The sequence below is a fragment of the Tamandua tetradactyla genome, chromosome 17, assembly GCF_023851605.1.
Source record: "Tamandua tetradactyla isolate mTamTet1 chromosome 17, mTamTet1.pri, whole genome shotgun sequence".
Lineage (NCBI taxonomy): Eukaryota > Metazoa > Chordata > Mammalia > Pilosa > Myrmecophagidae > Tamandua > Tamandua tetradactyla.
Genome location: NC_135343.1, coordinates 8486006 through 8512954, shown reverse-complemented (window position 1 = coordinate 8512954; position 26949 = coordinate 8486006). Strand labels below are relative to the sequence as shown.

At 37.9% G+C, this 26949-nt stretch overlaps 2 protein-coding genes across 5 annotated transcripts in view; one reads left to right on the top strand and one right to left on the bottom strand.

The window, feature by feature from the left end:
* The window catches only part of QPCT (glutaminyl-peptide cyclotransferase), a 72033-nt gene extending 67482 nt beyond the window's left edge, over positions 1-4551 (bottom strand). Inside the window, exon 1 of the mRNA XM_077135079.1 lies at positions 3914-4551. The gene's annotated coding sequence lies outside the window, so the exon portion shown is untranslated. The remainder of the gene's footprint in view (positions 1-3913) is intronic.
* Positions 4552-4835: 284 nt separating this feature from the next.
* PRKD3 (protein kinase D3) overlaps positions 4836-26949 on the top strand; it is a 132830-nt gene continuing 110716 nt past the window's right edge. For 2 of the 4 annotated variants that reach the window (XM_077134010.1, XM_077134012.1), the window contains exons 1-2: positions 4836-4970; positions 13840-14791. In XM_077134010.1, the coding sequence (XP_076990125.1) occupies positions 14504-14791 (288 nt within the window). In that variant the 5' untranslated portion in view covers positions 4836-4970; positions 13840-14503. Of the gene's footprint in view, positions 4971-13057; positions 13125-13839; positions 14792-26949 lie in introns of all 4 variants that reach the window. The other 2 variants (XM_077134013.1, XM_077134011.1) reach the window with 2 other exon arrangements.

Sequence of the window (26949 nt, the reverse complement as noted above, 5' to 3'; positions counted from 1 at the left end):
TGTATGTAGTAGATTGTTTTTCTCTTGCCGCTTTCAGGATTTTCTGCTTCTCTTCAACATTTGACAGACTGATTAGTATATGCCTTGGGGAAGGCCTATGTAGATTTATTCTGTTTGGAGTTCATTGGGTTTCTTTGACTTGTATATTTATGTCCTTTATGAGGGTTGGGAAGTTTTCCCTCATTATATCCCTGACTACTCATCTTAGTCCTTAGCTACGTTGAGTCTCTCATTTAAGCACCAGCCAATTAAATCAAACATCATTCATTGCAGCAGGCAAGCCTCCTAGCCGACTGCAGATGTAATCAGCAACAGATGAGCTTCACATGCCATTGGCTCATGTCCACAGCAATAGAACTAAGCACCTTCACCTGGCCAAGTTGACACCTGAATCTAGCTACCACAGCCCTTTACTTCTCTCTTCTCCTTCTGGAACACCAACCATTCTTATATTTTTGCATTTTGTTTTGCCTATCATTTCCCTGAGTTCCCACTGAGTTTTTTCCATCTTTTTTGCCATTTGCTGTTTTGAGTGTTTGAAGTCAATTATCCTGTCCTCTATACCACTTATTCTTTCTTTTGTCTCTTCATATCTGGTGTTGTGTGTCTAGTATGTTTTTTATTTGGTCAACAGAGTCTTTAATCTCTGTGATATCTGCTGTTTTCCTATTTATTTTTTCAAATTTCTATTTATGCTCTTCTATTGTCTTCTTGATCTCCTTTATGTCATTTTCTATCCCACTTATTTTAAGTAGAGTTGTGTGAACATCTTTGATTAGTTGTTCCAACCTCTATGTCTCCTCTGGTGTTTTAATTTGGTCATTAGGCAGGACTATGTCTGTCTGCATTGTGATATGCTTAGTGATATTCTGCTGTCTTCATGGCATGTAAATATCTTGATTGGTTTACTTTGGGAGTTGATTTCTTTCAGTAGTCTAAGGCCTTGTGTTTGCAGGCTGGTTGTACAGCAGGTCACGAGGTGGAGCACTCAGTATGGTGATTTGTTTCAGGTCAGGTACAGGCGTAGGTTGGGGACGTTACGCTGATGCTTGTGAATGTGGGCACCCAACAGCCAGGGAGGATGTAGCCATGCGGGTGACCCGGGCGGGGGGGCATAACCCTGGTGTGTGCTGGTCTAAGGCACGGGCCCTTTGTGCGCATGCATAGAGCTGTGGCAGCCGGCCGGCATTATGCCTTCGTGGATTGGGGGCAGATGTGACCAGCTATGCAGGTCGGCACTTTCTCAGAGCTGGGAAGTGAGGCTGAGTGCAGTGCACATGCGCAGTTCTAGAACTGTTCCTAGTCCCAGGTTCCCATCCGTGCACACACACGCAAACACACACACATGCACATTCTGCGCCAGGCTCCAGCCTTCTGCCTCCCAGTTCCTCGGCCTCTGCAACCAGGGCTGCCGCATGCGGTGCTGAAGGCTCTCCCAGGCCAGCCACACTCCCGACTCACTGCCTCAGTCTCCCTCCTGTCCCCTCTCTAACTTCTCCATGGAGCAGGGCTAATCTCAAGATACTCTAATCGGCCGCCTTCCCAGAAGTCGACGACTAATTTTTTAACACAGCCTCCTGCACAAGTCTGCGGCATCTTTGCTGTCTTTCTCATTTGGCTTTTAAAATATATTATAATCAATTCACAACATTTCAGACTAGGGGTTTTTAATGAATACTCAAAGTGAAATCCAAGAAATACTCTGTAGCCCAGGGAGTTTAATAATTCCGGTTTTAAATTGGAACTTTTACAAGCTACCTCCTCTTTCCAGGACAATTTAGTTTGCAATCACACATAGATAAACAGGAATTATGGGAATGACCAAGGTAATTGGCTTTTTATTATAGATTACTTGAATATTAACTTTTAAGAACACCTTATGAAACCCTAGGTAGAACATATGCAGTGATTTCTCCGTTAATTACCAGATTTTCCTAATATTCCTTTTAATAGGGCCATTCTTACTATACCACTTTTGATTATATACTATTTTAGCAGGTATCTTTATAACTACAGTGTATAATTATATTTAAATTACAGAAATCTGAAACAAGTGTGAATAAACAAAGGGGAGGTGCTTTGTAGAATAAACCTAGAAAGTTACATAAAGATGGATAAATATGCCTGGTGTTCAACAAATAATAGGTGCATTAATAGCCTTGAAATCGAAGCAGAAGAATTTAGACTTGGTGTGGTAGGCGGTAGGGAATAACTGCAGAGTCAATCCTGTGCTATTTTAGGAATAGCAAGCTGACTAAGATAATTAAGACAAACTTCACCAATTCGCAACATTTACTGAGCACTGTGCTAAGCAATGTGCAAATAATAATAAGAAGTGGTCTTCCACAAATTCAGTAGGGGGAGGTGCAGATGGGGGTGTAAGGGGATCTGACAAATACATGGTGCACAATCCATTGTGATAGAAGTATCCATCAAGGGCTTTCTGAGCCCAGAGCAATTACTAACAGACTGCAAACCAGAGAACCCAATTCAAGGATTAGTAATTTAAGCCAGTCTACAAGAACCAAGAGACTGTTGCAATTATCCAGATGTACGATGAGCTTCTGGCTGAGAGTAGTGGCAGTGGAAATTGAGGAAGGACATTTTAAAGGATACATCAAGTGTATGTCTGTCGGTAAAGATCCTAAAACATCTTCTCCTATAACTATTTACCAGCTCTATATTAACACCCAAATGCTTTCTGAACTGTTCAGCTATGTTCCACGTTCATAGAAAAAGACACAAAAGCATCATAACTTCTGAAACCACATTTTATAAATTAAACCCAGCAGACATTTTAAAATAATGACTATTTCCTTCAGTTGGGCCTTAACAAATCATCACATTTTGCTGCATTCAGGATTCTCAATTGGGTAACTCGCCATCTCAAGTCACAACAGGGTCTACCCTCTTTGCTTGTGTTAAGTAACATGTGTGAATGGTGATGTCTGCCATTAAGTACAAGGCAGGGATGGGGAGTATGAAAATAGGGGACAAGAAGGTTTGCAACTGCAGCTATAGAAGAGGAAGACTGTAAGCTCCTAGGTTTTCATATTACACCACCAAGACGAAAAATCGATTCCACCTTGGTCATTTAGGTTATATTTTCTCCCAAGGATAAAATCGCACATGGTAAGATTTTACTTTTTAAACCAAATCTTTATCCCTTTAATGTCCTTGGAACAAGCATGGAATGGAATGTCTTAAGGAAACTGTACTTCATGTTGAACAAAAAATTATAGGTACAAAGACAGTTTTAGGCTTAAATGCATTGTTGGAAGATTCATCTTAAGTGGAAAAGCCGAATTTTATTTTTAAAAAGAGAAGCACAGTGGAAATGAAAGATACTCACAAGCACACACAAAACCCTTAGATCTGTACAACAGCAGCTTGATTTGTTTAGAAAAGTAAATTCTAGGAAGAGTAACTTCTGTCTCTTTAAGGACCACAGGAGAAAATGGAAGTCAAAAGTAAGATCAGACTGACTGTAAACTGCGCCAATGAGGTCCTGGGAATCTTGCTGAGAGAGGATATTTAGGGCAGGGCTAAACATCTTTTGGGAAGTGGAAGGAAGAAAAAGCAAAGTTAGATAAGAGAATTCTTTAAAAAGAAAGTAAACTTCAGTGAGTTTACTTTCAATTTTAATTTTAAAGTAAAAGAATGGCAGAATGACTTTAACTATAATATATAGTTAGATTACTACTGAACATGAGACAGCAGCTTCCAATTACTGAGCAGGTTTCAGAAATTTCCTTTTAAACAAAAACATAGCTTCTGAATAGATCAGGGTTATACATATTTTCACTTGCCCCATCTTCAATATAAATTATTTTTGTTCCCATTTCTTAACTTTAAATCTAGGGGACATCCATTAACATTGTGCACTTGGTATAGAAAATAGAAGCCTACTTACCTAAGTTTCTTTCTTTCTTATCATAAAAACTGCCCTCTTGACTTCTGATGGGATGGGTGGTTTCACCGCAGTCCATCGGATTGTTTCAATTTATTTTATACTTCTGGGATAAAATTATTGTCATAAAAGAACCACGTCTTTTTTTTTCTGGAAACGATGCCAGCCAGCTCCTCAGATTTTCTTCTCAGGTCAGACATCCATAATTTAAAGCATCGAGTATTTCCCCTAGATTCTAATCTTGATGCTCACCGTTGCTGCACTCCCCAAGCACTGTAATTCTTGTTTCCAGGCGTGTGGAAGCATAGAGCTCGGGATTCTTGCTTGCCTTTCGGTTTGGTGGACCGAAAGGGGACCACTCACCTTAAGAGATGGAGAAATAGGAAACACCAAACACATTGAAAGCAGCCATTCTGGCTCCCCGTGCTTTAGGTGAAGGGCTCTGGATGTGTCTGCCTTGATGCAGAATGCCCGGGGCTGATGTGCTAGAAGGGAGGGAAATGTGGGGACCAATGAGGAGATATGGCATGGTGGGGAGGGCGCTCAACTCTGGGCATCTTACAAGTTTTCCTCCCTTGCCACCATCACCTCCATCAGAGCTGGTGACAAAAGAGAGAAAGGCAGTTCAGTAGCAATAGTTCCACCAAGGACAGTGTGCAGCTAGCATTCATCACGCGTCCCCGTCTTGGGGTGCCCGCGCTGCGCGAGCACCCCACTGCCCCGCGCCGGACCTCGGAGGGTGCAGAGCGAGCCCGAAAGCGCCCAGAGCTCGCGTCGGCCCGCGACGCCGCAACCCCAGCGACTACAGCCCGGCGCGCCGAGCCGGAGACCGAGGCCGCCGGGGAACTACAGCTCCCGGCAGGCCCCGCGCCGGCCGCGCGCCCCCGCCCCGCGCGCCCCGGCCCCCCGCCCTCCGGCCGCAGGACGGGACCGGGAGGGAGGGAGGAAGGGGCGCCGGCGGGCGGGATCCTGTGAGGCGCGTGAAGCCTCGCTGGCGCCTCGTCCCGGACCCAGGTGCTGGCGGGCGCGGAGTTTCTCCCGACTGGCCGAACCCGCCGCTGTAAGTAGCCGCCTCGGGCAGCGCGGAGCACACATCAAAAAAGTTCGCGCCGCCGCCGCCGCTTTGTTCTCCCGGAGGGTCGGCCTGAGGCGGCAGCCGCGGGCGCCCCTCCCCCGCCCCCGCCCCGCACGCGGCGGCGGCGGCGGCGGGACTCGGACCGCGCGCGGGGTGGGGCGGCAGCCGGCGGGCTGGGCGGGAAGGCGGCGGAGCGCGCGGCGGGCGCGGGCGGTGGGCGGCCCGGGGGGCGCGGGCGCGGCCGCCAGATGGGACCGAGTTCCGGCGTCGGTGCCGCGGCCAAGTTGGCTCCGCGCACAGTGGGCGACCGGCCCGGCCGGCCGAGGCTCCGTTACGGGATCCCTCGGGCTCGTCCCCCGCACGCGCCAGACCCGCAGGACTCAGGATGCCGAGTTCGGGATGAGCCTTTTTTTCTTTCCTTTGAGTCGCTTTTCGACGTGCGGGTCTGCGCGGGGTGCGGAGACGGGGTTTGAAACATGCCAGCCCCCGCCCCGGCTTCCTGACTGTGTTTACTTTTGCAAGTTTGCAGCATTGCTGCGAGTTGTTCTCCTCACCCCCCGCCGCCCACGGGGGGTTTTTTTCTTTAAAATGACACACTGAAGGGGACCGTTGTTCCTTCTGAGCAGTGAAAGTGACTACCTGCTGCTCGGTTGCTGGTTGGATGTCGCATTTGAAGGCGAGCCCAGGCCTTGCCGTGTGCAGGCGCCAGTGCGAACCGAGCGACGGGCGCGTGTGCGACCCGCAGACTTTTCCACTCGCCCTGCAGGGACGTCACTGTCTGTCCGGCCACACCCATCCCCGCAGGAAGCGAGACCTTCGGTGTCGGCTTTGATTCGGGGGGATAAGTTACACCCTGCACCGCCGCTCTGCACGACCCAGCCTTGACGAGCTGTGGCCCCAGAGGAAGCAAAAAGTTTTGAGCTGCCTTCATTTGCAGACTAGAAAATGTTATTTTTATTGTTTTGCGCTGAGTGTTGCGGTTCTTTCCTTACTCTTTCAGCGGTTACGCTTTCGCTCGTGTCGCGCTTACTTAGGGACTTCCAGTGCCCACGGGGGCGGCGGGTACCTGTGCATTTGCTGCTCAAGGCTTCCATAAAGTTGGCCCACTAGGGTCTATGCCAGTTTATTTTTTTAAAGAAATCCTTCCCCCCACGTTTTAGAATCTGGCTTGAGATCAAGCGTAAGTATTCAGCCAAGAAGAAGTCACATATTTTAGTAAAAGGAGTGTTTTTAAAGTGTCGCAGGAACCTCCATGGTAGGTTTTGCTTCCGTAGGTAAAGTAAATGTGGTGGGCCTGAGGAAGTGAGCTAGGGGATTCCTATACAAGGAGCCAGTTTCCATCCTAGGTCCTGAGATTTGGTATGTAGCATTTCACGTTGCAGAATGGCACAGATTCGAGAACCTTGGCCAGTCTATATCTTACAATTATTTTTTAAGTGTCCCAGATAGTGAGTCTTAATTCTATAAGCTTTATAAGCTTTCAGTTTCATCCGATGACCTCTTTAAAATAGAAATTTCTTTCCGTTAGTTGATGGTTTTTAACTTAAACTGTGCCCCGCATGTACAGAAAGAATTAAGTTTTTGGATGTTAGGTTTTTTTAAAGATTATATAAGGACTGAAAAGAACTCATACAGGGAAAAAGTGAATAGATGGTCATTTAAATGTTCTTAAGGAACATTTTGTTCTGATTTTTAAAAACATTCTGAAGTTAATAATAATACCATATTTGGAGTTAATTGCTCATTTTAAATAGAAATTACTTTAACGGGATTTGATGTTTAGGGAATTGTTTGCTAGTACAGGTTTTAATTTGATTTAATAACCGTGCTTATGATTCACAACCTGTGCTGATAGCACTTTGAGTCTCTTCAATTGTGTAATTCAAATTAAACTTGTTCTATGTATGTCTCTTTGGAGCAGTTGTCTCATTGATGAAAGAAATGAAATGTACTTAGATGTTTTTATTTAATTTCAATGTTTTAAAAAAGTTTTCTCTATCTGTGTGGCTAGTTTATAGTGGCACTGTGTGAGAAATTGCTCATTGGCTGTTAGCCAGTCAGATTGCTCAGATAGCACTGTGCAAAGAGGCAATGAAGATATATGTATATATATAAAGCCCAGTATAGATTGATAGAGCATTGCCGGACTGGCAGTTTTTAATCTTACAGCCAGATAGATGTTTCATTGCCTGAGCGGAGAGCATACATGGTGTGCCCTCTCTGTATTCCCCTTGACAGTGGAAGGACTGGATTCAGATGCCACTGATGTAAATGAGCAGAATTTTAGAAGAAACAAGTAACAATCTGATGGTTGAGTATTGAACTCTTAGAATAAAAGAATTAGTCTAAGGTATTAGTTATATTAATGAAAGTATATAAATAGTGTAGAGAGTGCTATAAAGTATGATTTTTTTAAACCAACAGTTACTTGAATTTTTAAATTTGTACCAGTTTAAAGGCAACATCAGGATTATTAAGTGTTCAGCGAATACTGACATTTATTTCAGGACACTGATCAGTATTGCATTAAAGAAGCCACATTACATGCTAAAAGAATATAGGTGCATATCAGTAGGGGAAAAACACCCCCCCTCCCTTTCCTAGCACATAAAATTAAACTTTAGGGAGAAAACCCATTTTTTATGAGAAGGTATAGTAAACATGCTATTCTAAATGTGAAAAACATTTTCCCTCTTCACTTTAGCCCATGCTGACGACAAAAAGTAGGCTGCACTAAATCATGAGCTGCCTTTTCTTTTTTTTTTTAATTTTATTTATTAATCAAAAAAAAGAAAAGAAATTAACACAACATTTAGAAATCATTCCATTCTACACATGCACTCAGTAATTCTTAGTCTCATCACATAGATGTATGATCATCATTTCTTAGTACATTTGCATCGATTTAGGAAAAGAACTAGCAAAACAGCAGAAAAAGATATAGAATGTTAATATAGAGAAGAGAATTAAAATAATAATACTAATAAAATATATATATATAAAAAGGAAAAAGAAAAAAACAAAAACAAAAGATACAAACACACCAACAAACAAACAAAAAAACATATTTCAGGTGCAGCTTCATTCAGTGTTCCAACCTAGTTACATTACACTTAGGTATTATTGTGCTGTCCATTTTTGAGTTTTTGTATCTAGTCCTGTTGCACAGTCTGTATCCCTTCAGCTCCAATTACCCATTATCTTACCCTGTTTCTAACTCCTGCTGGTCTCTGTTACCAATGATATATTCCAAGCTGATTCTCGAATGTCGGTTCACATCAGTGGGACCATACAGTATTTGTCCTTTAGTTTTTGGCTAGACTCACTCAGCATAATGTTCTCTAGGTCCATCCATGTTATTACATGCTTCATAAGTTTAGTCTGTCTTAAAGCTGCATAATATTCCATCGTAGGTATATGCCACAGTTTGTTTAGCCACTCGTCTATTGATGGACATTTTGGCTGTTTCCATCTCTTTGCAATTGTAGATAATGCTGCTATAAACACTGGTGTGCAAATGTCCGTCTGTGTCTTTGCCCTTAAGTCCTTTGAGTAGATACCTAGCAGTGGTATTGCTGGGTCGTAATCCATTCTGCCATTCTATGTCTTTTGATTGGGAAATTCAGTCCATTAACTTTTAGTGTTATTACTGTTTGGATAATATTTTCCTCTACCATTTTGGCTTTTGTATTATATATATCATATCTGATTTTCCTTCTTTCTACACTTTACTCCATACCTCTCTCTTCTGTCTTTTCGGTTCTGACTCTAGTGCTCCCTTTAGTATTTCTTGCAGAGCTGGTCTCTTGGTCACAAATTCTCTCAGTGACTTTTTGTCTATAAATGTTTTAATTTCTCCTTCATTTTTGAAGGACAATTTTGCTGGATATAGTAGTCTTGGTTGGCAGTTTTTCTCTTTTAGTAATTTAAATATATCATCCCACTGTCTTCTAGCTTCCATGGTTTCTGCTGAGAAATCTACACATAGTCTTATTGGGTTTCCCTTGTATGTGACAGATTGTTTTTCTCTTGCTGCTTTCAAGATCCTCTCTTTCTCTTTGACCTCTGACATTCTAACTAGTAAATGTCTTGGAGAACGCCTATTTGGGTCTATTCTCTTTGGGGTGCACTGCACTTCTTGGATCTGTAAATTTAGGTCTTTCATAAGAGTTGGGAAATTTTCAGTGATAATTTCTTCCATTAGTTTTTCTCCTCCTTTTCCCTTCTCTTCTCCTTCTGGGACACCCACAACACGTATATTTGTGCGCTTCATATTGTCATTCAGTTCCCTGATCCCCTGCTCAAGTTTTTCCATTCTTTTCCCCATAGTTTCTGTTTCTTTTTGGAATTCAGATGTTCCATCCTCCAGTTCACTAATTGTAGCTTCTGTCTCTTTAGATCTACCATTGTAGGTATCCATTGTTTTTTCCATTTTTTCTTCTTTGTCCTTCATTCCCATAAGTTCTGTGATTTGTTTTTTCAGATTTTCTATTTCTTCTTTTTGTTCAGCCCATGTCTTCTTCATGTCCTCCCTCAATTTATTGATTTGGTTTTTGAAGAGTTTTTCCATTTCTGTTCGTATATTCAGCATTAGTTGTCTCAGATGAGCTGCCTTTTCATGTGAATATTTGTTTAATGACTTTGTCCCATGTCACTCCGTAAAGTCGAAAGAGAGCAGGGGCCATGTCTACGGTTTTGGTCACTGCTAATAAACCCTCAGTGTCTTTCATGGCGGTTTGGCAATAATGGAAACTCAGTAAATATTTGAATGAAAATGCTGCTGTTAGAGCTTTTCCTGATGAGAGGCTTTCCTAAGATATGAGAAAATGTGTGGGTCAGGGAGGGAAGGTAAGGGGAAGAGAGAGAGACTTGTACCTGGTGATGTTACCATGAAGTGACCCTCAGGAAGTTCCCCTCACCTCCATAACCTCCACAGTCTGTTTTACCTTGTGTGTTATAATAGGGCAGATTGGACTCAAGATGCCTTTAACATCCTGTCTTTTGATTCTATTTAGTAGTGTTGACAGATCATATGAGTTCATTTGGGTAGGATAAGCAGATAACTCCCCCAAAGAATATTTAAGATATTCCGAATAAAATTATTAGAAGTGCTTGCCAACTAAATGATGTCATTATCTAAATCTTCTCATAGCTGTTAGAGAGAAATGTGCCTAATTGATAGTTTATAAATTAATAAAATAGACTTGTTGCAGTTTTCTAATTAAAGCATGAAGACAGAAAATAAACAGAATACCAAGGTTTACATAAATTAGAATTCTTAGATTTTTAAAAAATATTTAGCCTTAATCTTTTTGTACGCTGCATCTTATAAAGCATATCAGCATTTCATAAACAAAACAGGAGGGACAGATGGGATGAGTGGGTAGTAGTTAATATGACAGCTCACTTAATTTCTTCTATTTGTATTGATGGTGAAATTGTTTATAACTCTTTTACGCAAAGTTATAACCTTTATATATGGTTTGTTATGAAAGTTATCAGTACTAATAAACTAGTTAATTGTATTATTGGACATTACTGTTACTTGGCTAAGATTAACATGTATATTAAGTTGAAATTTAGTGTATTATTTTTCACAGCAGTATACTGTATTTTAAAGTCATTTAACTTGCATGTTGCATTATTCATTTGGTATTTTACTGTCTTTTTAATGAAGTTGTCTAACTTTTTAAACCTACTCAAGTGATATTTGTAAGGAAAGAAGCTCATTACCTTATGAGACAACCTGTTCCATTGTTAATTTGCTATAGGTGGTATAAAGTAGTAGAAAAAACATAATCTTTTGGAGTTGGGGAAACTAGTTTGAATCCCAATTCCATCACTTACGAGCTTTGTAATCTTGGCAAGCAGCAACTTCTCTGAAACTCTGTTTCCTTTTCTGTAAAGTAGAATAGAGTAGTTGCTAGGATTTAATGGAATATTTGTCAGTCTCCGTGTTTGGCATAAATTAGCACCTTATTAATTCATCGTAATTACTATGATAATTGCTGAAATTTCATGAGCACTTTTTGAAAGCCATGTGCTGTTGTTGATAATTGTTGTAGGGTGGATTTGCCTGATGGCCTATGAGGTAAGTAAGTAGTTCTCTAACCCTCATTTTACTTCTAACATCCAGAATGATTCTGAATTAAAGAAATTATTCTGTTAATACATCTTCATATATTTGAGGACCACTATTCTGTCTTCTGTTTGTTTTTCTAAGCATATATTTGTCACATGACGGTTTCCTCTTTTCTAGATGCATACTTTCATTTTAAATCAATAGAACTCTAAAAATATGGACCCTAGAAATGAACTTACCTATGTATGTATGTACATGTACATATATACACACACGTGTGTATGCAGCACTGCCTAGTCTTTCTACTGTTCCTGATAGGATCTCAGTGTCTTGGGGGTTTAAGTTTGCGTTAGCTCCTTTAGTTGCTTTTTATATTGGGAGTTCGTATTCAGCTCATGGTAGGGTAACCCCTTATGACATGAACAGCTTCCAAACCAGCATTTCCCCATTTTTAAATCACATTTGACTTGTTGAACCCAAATGCAAAGCTTGACTTATTCTTTTTAAATTTCACCTTAATTTTAGTTTATTCCTCCTAGCTATGTAAAATCTAGTGAATTTGTAAGTGTGTCTTCTATGTCTTTAACCTCCCCTCTCTGTCTTTAACCTCCCATAAATAATGAAAAACAATATAGGGCGTAGGACAGAGTTCCACGGCTCTTCTCTAAAGACTTTTCTCATCTGAATTTGGCATACAGTAGTAAACTTAAACTACACAATATCCCAACTCATACTCAAGTAACTTATTTACGAAGATGGCATGGAAAATCATATTGATTAGTTTTTTGGTCAGAATACATTTTTTTTTTTCTGGCTTTGCTGATTGTGTGATCTAGGGGAAGTACTTTCATCTCTAAACCTCTGTTTACTCAGCTATAAAATGAGGTAGTTGTGAGGATTAAATGAGGTAACTACATGTAAAGTATTTAGAACAGTGTCTGACTAGATATTAAGAGCTTTATAAATGTAAGCTCTTATTATTTCCTCCATCTAAGAAGTCTAATAATTAATCTTTTCCAAACTGTAAATGAAGTTGACTTGACATTTCTTATGCTGTTTGAATTTGTGCTAACATCTAGTGATTGTTATATTCTTTTCTAGTTATTTATAAACCATTTGTTTAGTAATCTGTTCTCATATTTGGCTAAAGATTTATGTTGTTTATATGTCTGTAATTTCTGAAATCTACATCCCTACTCTTCTAACTCCCAAGACTTGAAGCAACCCTGACCCATCTCCTGGCCATCAGTATTTTCTTCTTTATGAAGTTTTTCTCCAAGGTCTTAAGCGTCTGCTTTATGATTACCCTTGCTATAATATGCTTTAGCAATATGCTATGGAATGCATCTGGACCCAGAGACCCAAACTCACTTAAAGGCATTTCAGTCTCTTATTCACCAGGCTTGAGTTTCAGTTCTCAATGTTTTTCTGTAGCTTTGGTTTAAAAACTGTTTAAAAACTGAAGATAGGGAAAATACAAGTTGAGTAATTCTACCTTCTCTGTGAGCTCTCTCAACTATAACAACATCCTCTCTGAGCAGTGATTCTCTCACTTCCTTGTTCCTTTTGAGAAATAGTATACTGGAGACAGTAACACGCAAGAAAGTATGAGACCTGGCTTCTAATTCTCACTTCACCCCTTAATAGCACTGTGATGTTGGACAAGTTGCTTCAATTCCTTGTGATTTGGTATTCTCATCTGCAAAAATGATGATTAGTATTTGCGGTCAATTTTCGAAGAGGTATTGTGAAAGAAAGTATGTGACTACTTTTATAAACTGTCAAGTACAGTACAAATAAGATAAAGTATAATCATTTATTGAAATGTAGCTATTAATGCTTCTTTTGTCTTTAACTGTTTAAAGATTAAAAAAGTCTCAGTTTACTCTGAGCTTTCTCAGTTCTACTACTATAAATGTTTGCCCTCCTCTTATGTTCATTCTAATTCATTTAGCCCCTGTTAACTACTCCACATTGGGTTGCTCTGCAGATACACTGGATGCTTCATTGGTCTCATTTATGGATATATAGATGGAGTTAAGAAGGCTCTAGCTCATGTAAGCCATTTTACTTAGCTATGAGGTCATGCCTGTTTTGTTTTGTTTGCAGTTTGTACCATGCTTTCCTAAAAACTAAGTAAATTACACATTTAACTGTACTATGTCCTTTCTTTGTTGCTGATAGACATCTCTTATGGCGACATCACTTTATCCTATGTTCCTGTCCTAAGTATGTTAGCTTTCTTTGCTGGATGACCAGCAAAGTTTATCCCCTTTTGTGTCCTTAGCCTTCTGGGAGGAATTTGTCCACAGAGCTAGCCGCGGGTCATGTTTTGAGAGAATTAAGACTTTTAATATAAAAAGAACACTCTTAACTTTTCTATGTTAGTAAAATATTATATTTTTATATGGCTGCGTGGTGCATATTTGGTTTCTATGGTAGTCAGTTTATTTTTCTTTTTGCCCTTTCTGTTTTTCTCTTGTTTTTGTCATAACTTAGTTGTGTAATTGTATAAAAGTGTTTCATCATCAAGTTTCAGGTAAGGGATGCCAATTGTGTTTATTGGAGCAGGAGGTTCTTCCTGAAATTATACCTCCTTAAAAAAAGTGGCCCTGATAACTAGACCAAAAATGGCCATCCATGAAGATTTACTGATGAATTATAAGTATCATGAGACCAAAAATTATCATTTTTAAAAATATACAGATTTTTGCATTTTTTAGATAATAATGAGTATAAAATATTAACCCTTTTTTTCAAAATTCTTTGCAGGATGACTACATTTCAGAAAGCACCAACTTTTCTCGATGGACCCATTCATCAATTGAAATAAATTTGTACTATTTTTTAAAAGCTTTGTACTTCATCATAGAAAAATATAACAACCAAAATGGAACTGAAGACATTTAAGAAGGTGATTTAAGGTGTGGACATTTGAGAAAGTATCCGTTCAAATTAGTGAACTGAAGGATAAGTATTGAGTATATTAATCTTAAGCACTTATTATTTTTAAAATCAAGAGAATTTCATCTTGACAGAAAACACAACTTTTATTCAGTATGTATTTTCTAAAATTAAAAGAGAGAGACAAAAACAGACTTAAAAGAAAATGAAGATGCTTAGTAAATAAGCAGTGTCATCTGTGTTTTGATGAGGATAACCCAGTGATGTTAAATCTTTCCTAATTCCTGGCTGTGGTCCTAAAGACAGGACTCTTTTTTGATGAGACTGATTAAGGGAACTAGCACCTTTTGTGTATCCAGCTCACAGTTGTGGAATTCGTAATCATCGGCATGAGTAGCTTAAAAGAGGAAATAAAGGACCTTTCAACTAAATCCAAAAGTCCAGTAGTTTTTTTACCACTGTGAGTTCAAAGCCTCTTTGTAACTTTTTTTAAAAGAACTGACATTTATTTTAAAAGATTAAAGAAAGGCAGATGTCCGCAAACAATTCCCCTCCATCAGCCCAGAAGTCTGTGTTACCTGCGACTCTTTCTGCTGTGCTTCCAACTCCTTCTCCATGTTCAAGTCCTAAGACGGGACTGTCTGCCCGGCTGTCCAATGGAAGTTTCAGTGCCCAGTCACTCACCAACTCCAGGGGCTCAGTGCATTCAATTTCATTTCTACTACAGATTGGCCTTACACGGGAGAATGTTGCCATTGAAGCCCAGGAACTATCTTTATCCACTGTCAAGGATCTTGTGTGCTCCATTGTTTATCAAAAGGTACAGTACATGATGTTTGTGTCAATAGTTTTTCTAATTAAATTGTTTCTAATGCTTCTCTGTAAATTATTAATTTATATGCTGATTCAGAGCGTTTTTGGTAGAATTCTAATAGCCTATATTTCAAAGTCTAATTATTGCAGCCTATATCTCAACTTCAAATTTCAATTTGCTTCTCTGTAGGTAATAGTTTTTAAAGTGCTACTCATCCTACTTATTTCTTTAAGAGCAGGAAAAAAATCTGTATAATGACAAGGGAACATAAGTAATTTCATTTGTTTTCAGACAAAACAGTCAGGAGATAGAAAGAGGGAGTAAGGCATCTGGATAACTTAAAAAAGAATGGGACACAGGAAAAGCTGAGTCCCAATTCCATACCTTGTTCTTACTAGGTGCCCTGTGCTCAGCCCACTTTTTAATACCATCTTCTTTCCCTTTAGTTCCTGATTTTTTTTTCCCCCTGCATGGGCAGGCACCAGGAAATGAACCTGGGTCCCCAGCACAGCAGGTGAGAACTCTGCCTGCTGAGCCACTGTGTACTGCCCCTGATTTTGTTTTTCAGAGAGGATGGTCACGGTCCTCCTAAACTCACTTAATATAGGAATACATTTTCTGTGGTTCCTAAAAAAATAGTTAAATCAGTTTTGAATATATTACAGAATATATGGAAATTTGAAAATTGAGAGTTTTGTTTTCCACCCATCTACCCCTAACCCCTGTACCATACTATTTTTTAAGGCACCTTAGCCAGTGATCTTTAATAATTTTGATTTGATGATGAGCTAGTATGTTCCATATTTTATCATAAAACTGTTTACATGGGTTGTGTGACTTGGTCACATTTTATATTTAATGAACCAAACATATTTCAAATAAATTTGTATACTTTGTGTTTGTAAAAATCATCTCTCAGTGAGATTAATATATTTGTATTCAGGGTCATCATTTTATTGTTTATGCATCAATCCTTTATATGATTTGTCTTTATCTTCTGATGTAGAAATAATTAGCAATGCAGAAAATGTTATCTGGTGTGTGAAAATGGCCCATGCCTCTTGTTTTTAACAGTGACTTATTCAAATGTCTTCTAAAGTAAGATTAACTTCCTTTTGTACATCTGCATAACCACCTACCATATCTTTCACTATCTTTGTTGTTAGTTTTCCTTTTGGTAAATGCATTGCAGAAGGTTTCCACAAATATTTTTGCCACTGGATTATAATTTTTAAATGTAAAATTTTAACTTAAATACAATTTGTAAGTTAAATATAATATTTCCATTTTATTCAAGGCCATAGAAACTCAAGCCAAGTTTCAGTGGAATTTGTATTTAGTTTTCAGTCTTTGGAAATATCATTTAGTTTTTATATTTACTGACTCATTACTGATTGTCTGCAAGATTATTGTAGAATCAGTGGTACTTTATTAATATAGATGTGAGAAGTGGGTCAGATGAGTAAACTTTTGGGAAACTGAATTACAAATAATAATCCACAAATAATTGGAGTTATGGAAAGGAAATAAATAGGATATAGCTCAAAAAAAGGATAATTTGAGGCAAATTTTATATGAATATAAAATAGAATTATTGATTATGAATGTAGCCACCATAACATTGATATCATAGTGGACTAAATTTGAATCAATATTGTAGTGATATGGGAATGTATTCGGCAAAAGTATACATATATGTATACCATATAAACATGTAACACATTCTTTGTGGATGTGCTAGAATATTAACTGTTAAGTGTGGTGACGAGTATTGAGCTAGGAGATAGGACAGCCCTATTTATTTACTGTGCAACCTTGGGCAAGTGAATTTAAAAATTTTTAAACTTTTATTAGTTAAGACTGGATTTTATATTGCTTGATATTCTAACACCCTTTAGATATCATATACAAATATACAATATAGTATACGTATTTATTTTTTTCTAAAGAGCTATTTTCCCTCTTCATGAAATTACTCATATCTTTTGCCCATTTTTATATTAGGTTTTACATTTTTTTTAAATTTTGGTTTTATATCATAAAATTTTCCATTTTAATCACTTTCAGTTGGCATCAGCCACATTCGCAATGTTGTGCCACCATTGGTACCAGCCATTAGCAAAACGCTTTCCTCACCCCAAACAGTAACACCATATCCACCGAGCTGTAACTCTCCATTTCCCCATCCCTTTTGCCCCCGGAAACCCCTAATCTACTTTCTGTCTCTATGAATTTGCTTATTCTAGCTATTTCCTATAAGAATCATACAATATTTGTCCTTTTGTGTCAGGCTTATTTCACTTAGCGTGATGTTTCCAAAGGTCACCCATGCTGTAGCATATATCAGAACTACATTCTTTTTTATGGCCGGATCTACTAATATTCCATTATACGTATATACCACATTTTGTTTATCCATTCATTTGTTGATGGACACTTGGGTTGCTTTCATCTTTTGGCAATTGTGAGTAATGCTGCTAGGATCTCTGGTGTGCAAGTAATTCTCTGAGCCCTTGTTTTAAGTCTTTTGGATATGTATCTAGAAGTGGAATTGGTAAGTTCATATGGTAATTCTTTATTTAACTTTCTGAGGAATCACCTGCCAAATTGTTTTGCATAGGGTGTGTACCATTTTATGTTCCCACCAACTATCTACAAGGGTTACAATTTCTTAGCAACTTTGCCATCAAGTTGTATTCCATTTTTTAAATAATAACCATTTTAGTGGGAGTGAGGTGATACTTAGCTATTTTTATAAGGTGTTTATATTTTTTATCAGATTTGAGATGTAATTTATTGTAAAATACACCCAGCTTTAAGTTCATGGTTTTGATAAATTTTTTAACAGCCATTTACAGCTGTGTAACTACCACCAATACAAGATGGAAAATATTTCCATCATCCCAAAAGTTCCTTCACTTTTGCGGTTAGTGCCTTCCTTCACTCCCAACCCTGGGCAAGCAGTAATCTGCATTCATTCACTTTAGTTCTGCCTTTAGAGTTTGCTAACTCGTTATAAGTGAGATCATGCAGTATGTAGTTTTTTTTTAATGTAAGAACTTTTTTATATTTGTATAATTAACCACAGTCTTTGTCCATCACAGGTTTCTCTATGTTATAGAGTCCCATATTTTATCCTCTAGCTTACCTTCTAGTGACATACACAACTCTAGACTTCCCCTTTCACCCATACTCACACTCAGCACTGTCACTCATACAGTACTGTGCTACTGTAACGTCTGTCCATTTCCAAACATTTATAATCACCCTTCTTAAAAATTCTGCCGTGCAGACAGACGAGCACCACGAGCGCCACCTACTGGGCAGGGAAAGAAAAACAGAGCCCAGAGATTTCACAGAAAAACCTTTCAACCAGCTGGGTCCCACACCCAGGGAAATCTGATCAAATGCCCAGACACCAGCAGAAAATAATGGATGACGCTCGGAAAATTGAAGATATGGCCCAGTCAAAGGAACAAACCAATAGTTCAAATGAGATACAGGAGCTGAGACAACTAATGCTGAATATACGAACAGAAATGGAAAAACTCTTCAAAAACCAAATCAATAAATTGAGGGAGGACATGAAGAAGACATGGGCTGAACAAAAAGAAGAAATAGAAAATCTGAAAAAACAAATCACAGAACTTATGGGAGTGAAGGACAAAGAAGAAAAAATGGAAAAAACAATGGATACCTACAATGGTAGATCTAAAGAGACAGAAGCTACAATTAGTGAACTGGAGGATGGAACATCTGAATTCCAAAAAGAAACAGAAACTATAGGGAAAAGAATGGAAAAACTTGAGCAGGGGATCAGGGAACTGAATGACAATATGAAGCGCACAAATATACGTGTTGTGGGTGTCCCAGAAGGAGAAGAGAAGGGAAAAGGAGGAGAAAAACTAATGGAAGAAATTATCACTGAAAATTTCCCAACTCTTATGAAAGACCTAAATTTACAGATCCAAGAAGTGCAGCGCACCCCAAAGAGAATAGACCCAAATAGGCGTTCTCCAAGACACTTACTAGTTCGAATGTCAGAGGTCAAAGAGAAAGAGAGGATCTTGAAAGCAGCAAGAGAAAAACAATCTGTCACATACAAGGGAAACCCAATAAGACTATGTGTAGATTTCTCAGCAGAAACCATGGAAGCTAGAAGAGAGTGGGATGATATATTTAAATTACTAAAAGAGAAAAACTGCCAACCAAGAGTCCTATATCCAGCAAAATTGTCCTTCAAAAATGAAGGAGAAATTAAAACATTTATAGACAAAAAGTCACTGAGAGAATTTGTGACCAAGAGACCAGCTCTGCAAGAAATACTAAAGGGAGCACTAGAGTCAGATACGAAAAGACAGAAGAGAGAGGTATGGAGTAAAGTGTAGAAAGAAGGAAAATCAGATATGATATATATAATACAAAAGCCAAAATGGTAGAGGAAAATATTATCCAAACAGTAATAATACTAAAAGTTAATGGACTGAATTTCCCAATCAAAAGACATAGAATGGCAGAATGGATTACGACCCAGCAATACCACTGCTAGGTATCTACTCAAAGGACTTAAGGGCAAAGACACAGACAGACATTTGCACACCAGTGTTTATAGCAGCATTATCTACAATTGCAAAGAGATGGAAACAGCCAAAATGTTCATCAACAGACGAGTGGCTAAACAAACTGTGGCGTATACCTACGATGGAATATTATGCAGCTTTAAGACAGACTAAACTTATGAAGCATGTAATAACATGGATGGACCTAGAGAACATTATGCTGAGTGAGTCTAGCCCAAAACTAAAGGACAAATACTGTAAGGTCCCACTGATGTGAACCGACATTCGAGAATCAGCTTGGAATATATCATTGGTAACAGAGACCAGCAGGAGTTAGAAACAGGGTAAGATAATGGGTAATTGGAGCTGAAGGGATACAGACTATGCAACAGGACTAGATACAAAAACTCAAAAATGGACAGCACAATAATACCTAAGTGTAATGTAACTAGGTTGGAACACTGAATGAAGCTGCACCTGAAATATGGTTTTTTTGTTTGTTTGTGTGTTTGTATCTTTTGTTTTTGTTTTTTTTCTTTTTCCTTTATATATATATATATTATTAGTATTATTATTTTAATTCTCTTCTCTATATTAACATTCTATATCTTTTTCTGCTGTTTTGCTAGTTCTTTTCCTAAATCGATGCAAATGTACTAAGAAATGATGATCATACATCTATGTGATGATACTAAGAATTACTGAGTGCATTTGTAGAATGGAATGACACTTTAAGCATCATCAGCCCATTCTCTACCCCCTTTCTATCTCCTGGTAAACCAAACTATAGATTTTAACTCCCAGAGTTTGCATATTGTAATTAATTCATATTAGTGAAATCATACAGTATTTGTCCTTTTGTATCTAGCTTATTTCACTCAAAATAATGTCCTCAAGGAGCATCCACGTTGTGTTGCATCAAGACTTCATTCCTTCTTACACAGCTGCACAATATTCCATCATATTTATATATACCACAGTTTGTGTATACACTCATCGGTTGATGGACACTTGGGCATCTTTTGGCAATTATGAATAACGCTGGTATGCGCATCAGTGTATAAATGTCAGTTTGCATCCCTGCTTTCAGTTCCTCTAAGTATATACTTAGTAATGAGATTGCTGGATCATAGCGAAGTTCTATGCTTAGCTTCCTGAGAAACCACCCAACTGCCTTCCAAAGCAGCCACACCATTCTGTATTCCCACCAGCAGTGAATAAGTGTTTCTGTTTCTCCACATCCCCTCCAGCACTTGTAGTTTTCTGTGCTTTTTGATAATGGCCATTCTAGAAGGTGTGAAATGATATCTCGTTGTGGTTTTGATTTGCATTTCCCTAGTAACTGGTGATATTGAGCATCTTTTCTTGGGCTAATTGTTCTACTGCCTCCAATCTGATGTTGCCACTGTCTAGGGAATTTTTCATTTCAGTTAAACTTGTTCTTCAACTCCACTATTTCTCTGGAAAGGTTCCCATATTGTTCATTTATTGTTTTTCTCGTATTCTTTATTTCTTTCTCTGTTTCCATTTATGTCCTTGAATATATTGAGAATCATTATTTTAAATTTTCTTTCTGGCATGTCGGAAATATGGTCCTCTTCGTTGATAATTGCTGGATTTTTATCTTGTTCCTTTGGATGGGCCATCATTTCATGTTTCTTTGTTTTGTAACCTTTTGTTGCACACTAAGTATGTAGTCTTTTGTTTCTTTTTTCACTTAGCACAGTGTGTGTTTTGGAATTCATCCACGTTGTTGTGTTTGCCAGTAGTCCTGTCCTTTTTATTGCTGAGTACCATATGGTTATACCACTATTTGCTTATTCATTCAAAAGTTGATGAACTTTAGGGTTGTTTATGATTTGGGGCTATTATGAATGAAACTACTATGAACATTCTCATACAGTCTCTATTGTGAATATATATATATATTTTTTTTTCCTTACTCAGCAGATGTTTACTTTGCCAGATCCTATTCTATGTAAACAACACAGTAGATGACCTCTGAGGGCATGGAATAAAATCATTCGTTTACTTTTGTAGTTATGCATACACTGTCATGTGTACTGAATACTACTTGAGACCAGGAAGTAGGTTAAGTGTTGGGATGCGGAAGATTAAGAGGACGTATGCTTTGACATACAGGAGCTTTTTGTGGGCAGGATACTTCTTTATCTAATATTCATTGAGGCAGTATGGGTTAAAGTAACGTTGAGGCAGGTGTAGCTCTTCTTTTATTATTATTTTAATAATTAAAGGAAAGTTTTTTTTTTAAAGGTATAAACTATGAGAAAAAAACTGTTTTCATCTGTGGTAATATCACGTCTGTTGCTAAGGGTTGTTTTTTGTTATGGTGGCTTTGATATCCTAGTGATTCCACATTTCTTCTTCAGTCCTCCATCCTTATTTGAAGGTTTTCTGTTGGTTTTTCTTTTTACATTTTTATTGTGAAATATAACATATTTACAAAAACAACAAATTTCCATGTACATTTTAACAAGTGATTATAGAACATGTTTTAAAGTTTGTCATGGGTTATAGTTCATGATTTTTCATTTTTTCTTCTAACTGCTCCAAGACACTGGAGACCAACAGAAATATCAGTACACTGATTCAGCAGTCATACTCATTTGTTAAACCCCACTTTCTCTGTGTAACTCCACCATCAACTTTGATCTTTCTTCCACTCTCTGGGAGTGTTTGGGCTATGCCCATTCTAACTTTTTCATGTTGGGAAGGGCTGTTGATATTATGGGATTGGGGATGGAACTAGTTGATGTTCTGGAGAGGCTGGCGCCTATGCATTTCAGGACTTATATGGTTCAGGGATCCATCTGGAGGTTGTAGGTTTCTGGGATGTTACCCTAGTGCAGGGAACCTTTGTAGAATCTTATATAATGCCCTGGGTATTCTTTAGCATTGACAGGAATGGTTTTGGTTGGGGTTTGGCAGGTTATAGTAGGTAGCAGTATCTAACTGAAGCATGTGTAAGAGTGACCTCCAGTGTAGTCTCTTGACTCTGTTTGCACTCTCTCAGCCGCTGATACCTTATTTGTTACACTTCTTTTCACCCTTTTTGTCAGAATGGCATTGTTGATCCCACGGTGCCAAGGCCAGGCACATCCCTGAGAGTCATCTCCCATGCTGTCAGGGAGACTTTCACCCCTGGACGTCATGTCCCAAGTAGGGAGGAGGGCAATTATTTCACTTGCATAGTTGAGCTTAGACAGAGGGAGGTCCTCCAGAGGTGATTCTTAGGCATACCTGTAGGTGGGCTAAGCTTCTCTGCTACATACATAAACTTCACAAGAGCAAGCCTCAAGATCAAGGGCTTGGCCTATTGATTTGCGTGTCCCTAATGTTTGACACCGTATCAGGGGTTTCCCCAATGGTAATATTTAATAGTTCCATAATTTTTCTCCCATCCTCCAGGGACTTTACCAATACTTTTTGATTATCTGCTTATTATACTCTGGGATGTATCCAGATATTACATTAAGCTATACAGAATTAAAGACTCTCATTCTTATTCTGGGCTCCCTGTGTTTGGCAGGTTATATATTTTTATTTCTTTCGAGTAAATACTTAGGAGTATGAGGGCTATATGATAGATGCATATTTAACTTTATGAGAAATTACCAAACTTTTTCCAAATTAGCTGTATCATTTTCTATTCCCACCAGCAATGTATAAGAATTGTAGTTGCTTTGTCACAGTTGATATTAACAATCTTTTTCATTTAGCCTTTCTGGTTGGTGGGTGGTATTATCTTCTTATGATTCTAATTTTCATTTCCCTGATGACTAATGGAATTGATCATCTTTTCATGGGCTTAATTATCATTTGTGTGTTTTTTTTGGTGAAATGTCTGTATAGATTTTTGCCAATTTTTGTTTTATTTTCTTGTCATTTTATTGAAGTGTGAAAATTCCTTATATATCTTACATACAAGTTCTTTATCAGATATATTGTTTTGCATATATTTCCTTCCATTTGGTGGTTTCTTTTCATTCTCTCAACAGTGTTTTGGAGAGCTGGAGTTTAAATTTTTTTGAAGTCCAATTCATTAAACTTTTTCATTTATGAATAATGCTATTGATGTCATCTCTAAAAAATCTTTGCCTAACTGAAAATTACAAAGATTTTGTCCCATGTTATAAATGGCATGAGGTAAGATTTGAGGTTCATTTCTTCACATGTGGACATCAAGTTTTTTTAGCACCATTTGTTGAAAAGACTATTCTTTCCTCATTAAATTACTTTAATACCTTTTTGAAAATGAATTGACCATATATATTTTTATCTATTTCTGAACATCATTTTACTTCATTGATATCTGTGTTTACCTTTATATCAACTCCACATTGTCTTAAATTCTTTAACTTGATAAAGACATGAAATCAGATACATAAGTCCTCCAACTTTCTTCTTTTATTCAGAATCATTTCTGTCAGTCTTATTCCTTTGCAAATCCTTTAAAAATTTTAAATCACCTTGCCAATTTCTACAAAATAAAAAGCCTGCTAGAATTTAATGCATTTTTTTTTGTTTTTTGTTAAACTTTTTATTTTAAAGTAATTTCAAACTTAAAGAACAGTTTTAAAATGAATACAAACCCCATACAGAGAAATCTAACATACCATTACCCCATTCTCCAGGTACCCACATATACCAGTTTTAATGTTTTGCTGCATTTGCTGTTTCATTCTGTCAGTCCATCTATCTGTCCATCTGTCTATCTACCTATGTACCTATCTATTTTCTGAACATTTAAGAGTAAATTGTATACATCTTACTTCTTGAACACTTAATACTCCTATGTATATTTCCTAAAAACGAGGTTATTCAATTTAAGTGCAGTTACCATGTTCAAGAAATTTAACATTGATGGAGAGCTTACAATCTTCTTCCAATTTTTTCATGTCCCAATAGCATCCTTTTAAACCTTTTCTTCCCCATTATTATATCACATCCAGGATATGTACTGATTTAATTATCATTATCTCTTTAGTTGCACTTTCTTTCTCTCCTTTTTTAAATTATGGACCATATATACAACAAACTTTCCCATCTTCAACCACTTCCAAGTTTACCATTTCAGTGGAATAATTGTGTTCACAATATTCTGCTTCTCTCACCACCATCCATTAATAGCACTTTCCCTTCACTCTAAACAGATACCTTACACTCCTTATGCATTAATTCTCCCTACCCCACGCTCCAGGTCACTGTACTCTACTTTCTGTCTCTGTGAGTCTGCATATTCTCCAGTATTTTCTTTGTGGGGGTTTTAAATTTAACGTCCTAACTCTGTGGCCTACTACTACTTTCTGACAGCTTGTAACTTGAATAAAGCAAGATGCTTTTTCAGCTGTCAGAGAGCAGAAACCTGTGTATTTATGCACACATGGATTCTACTTCCTTTTTCATGGCCAAAGTTCTGTGATTCTGCTTCCTAGCAGTATTTATCTAAATTTTACGTGAACTCCACCTAGTTATTTGAGAAATTTGTGGTGATTTGTGATTTCTATTCTTCTCACTCCCCTGCGGTTAACTAGGTAGGCATTTGTAGTGCTAACTAGCAATGAGCAGGTGACAGAAATAAATGATTGCTTATGCAAGGGTTATTGCAAGATTACTTAGAAAATATGCTTATGATTCTCACAGTTGTACCCCTGGTTCATATTCATCTCCTAAGCTTCAAGTATGCTATGTTCTGTCTCACACCTAGGACTTTGTACCTGTTATTACTGTGATGGAAACACCCTTCTCCTGCCTCATTCTCTGCTTTGGTGTCTGGGAAGACTTTTTTCTGACCTCCCCGGCCTGGGTTAGGTGATGGCATCCTATAAAATTCGTATTTTAACATTTGTCATATTGATTGTAATTGCCCCTGCCCTTGAATGTTTTCAGTATAAGTGAGGTCAGACATCATGTTACAGTAGGTGAACTGTAGGTTTTTGGTTGAATAAATGAAGTTCCTGTGAAGCAGTATAGTGTTGTTTGAAAATATGAGCTTGTATATATTAAATGATATGTTTCTGAAATTCTTAGCTTACAGCCTAACACATAGTAATCCCACAATAAATATTAACCAATCAATAATATTATTTATTAATCTGGATTTTGATTGTTGGTTTCTAAATTAAAAAATCAAAACCAAACTTTAACCACTGTGTTTTAGATCCCTTCTCTGATGAGAGTTTATTGAAATTATCAGTTATGTCACGAAATGGATGAAAGCTACTACCAGTTGTTATATTTGTGTTGATTTTTGGTTTTGTGCATTATAGATTATACATATATGTCATAATCTATTTTCTACTGTGTAGAAGTCAACTAATTGCCTCCTTAATCCGCATGGGTGAATTATCCACAGTGCTCTATTAACTCTACTAATCTTCCCTTCAGTTGGTACAAAAAATGAAAGGTTAATGGTATATCAATTCTGTGATTTATTTAGTCCTCTTTTCTTGGCCTCCGTTTGTCTTTTTCCTGTGCAACCTTTGGCTTCTGAAAGATTAATTTCCTACAGATATAACTAGTCAGTTAATTACTATTGTTGAACAGTGAGTGAGTAAACATCCTCTTCTATATTTTTACACTCCTCGGCTATTACATGTAGTATAATGGAGCTGAGATATTCCTGCATTGTATGCACATTTCCAAGGATTAAACTGCCTGGAAGAGCCCATAAGAATACCTCTAAAGGTATAAGAACAAGTTAATTGAAATGATGTAATGGCTTTTGATATAACAAACTGTGTTAGTTAGATTCAGTTGTCAGCTTGGCCAGGTGAGCATACCTAGTCTTGTTGCTGCAGACATAAGCCAACGGTATGTGAACCTCATCTGTTGCCAATTACATCTGCAGTCAGCTAGAAGGCGTGTCTGCTGCAATGAGTGATGTTTGACTTAATTGGCTGGTGCTTAAATGAGAGATTGCAATGTAGCACTGCTAAGCAGGCGGCATTCCTCATCTCAGCACTTGTAGCTCAGCCCAGGCCTTTGGAGATACAGAAAGAAGTCACCCCGGGGAAAGTTGTTGGAACCCAGGGGCCTGGAGAGAAGACCAGCAGAGACCATCCTGTGCCTTCCACGTAAGAAAGAACCTCAGTGGAAAGTTAGCTGCCTTTCCTCTGAAGAACCAACAAAATAAATCCCCTTTTATTAAAAGCCAATCCGTCTCTGGTGTGTTGCATTCCGGCAGCTAGCAAACTAGAACACAAACGAAATGTGAAAAGTACTCACCTAAGTATCTCTATTAGAAAAAAATAAATAGAAGTATTTAGTGTTAATTATCATAAAAATGGATGCTCCAAATATAAATTAAATCGCAAAGTTGTGTGAAATATTTTTAAAAAACTTTTTGTAAAATAAATGTCTTACCATGTTCCTATAAAAGGAAACTGATAGTTTCTAATTTTCACTTCCTCAACTATTTTTTCCAGTCAGAATTTTATTAGGGTTCTTTTTACCCTAACTGTATTATTCTAAAGTTTATCTGGAAGGGAAAGTAATCAAGAGCATTAAGTTAAAAAATCCAAAAAAAGAAAAAGAAAAGGAGGAGGATAAAAGCTACTATTGAAATATACACTGCCTGAACAG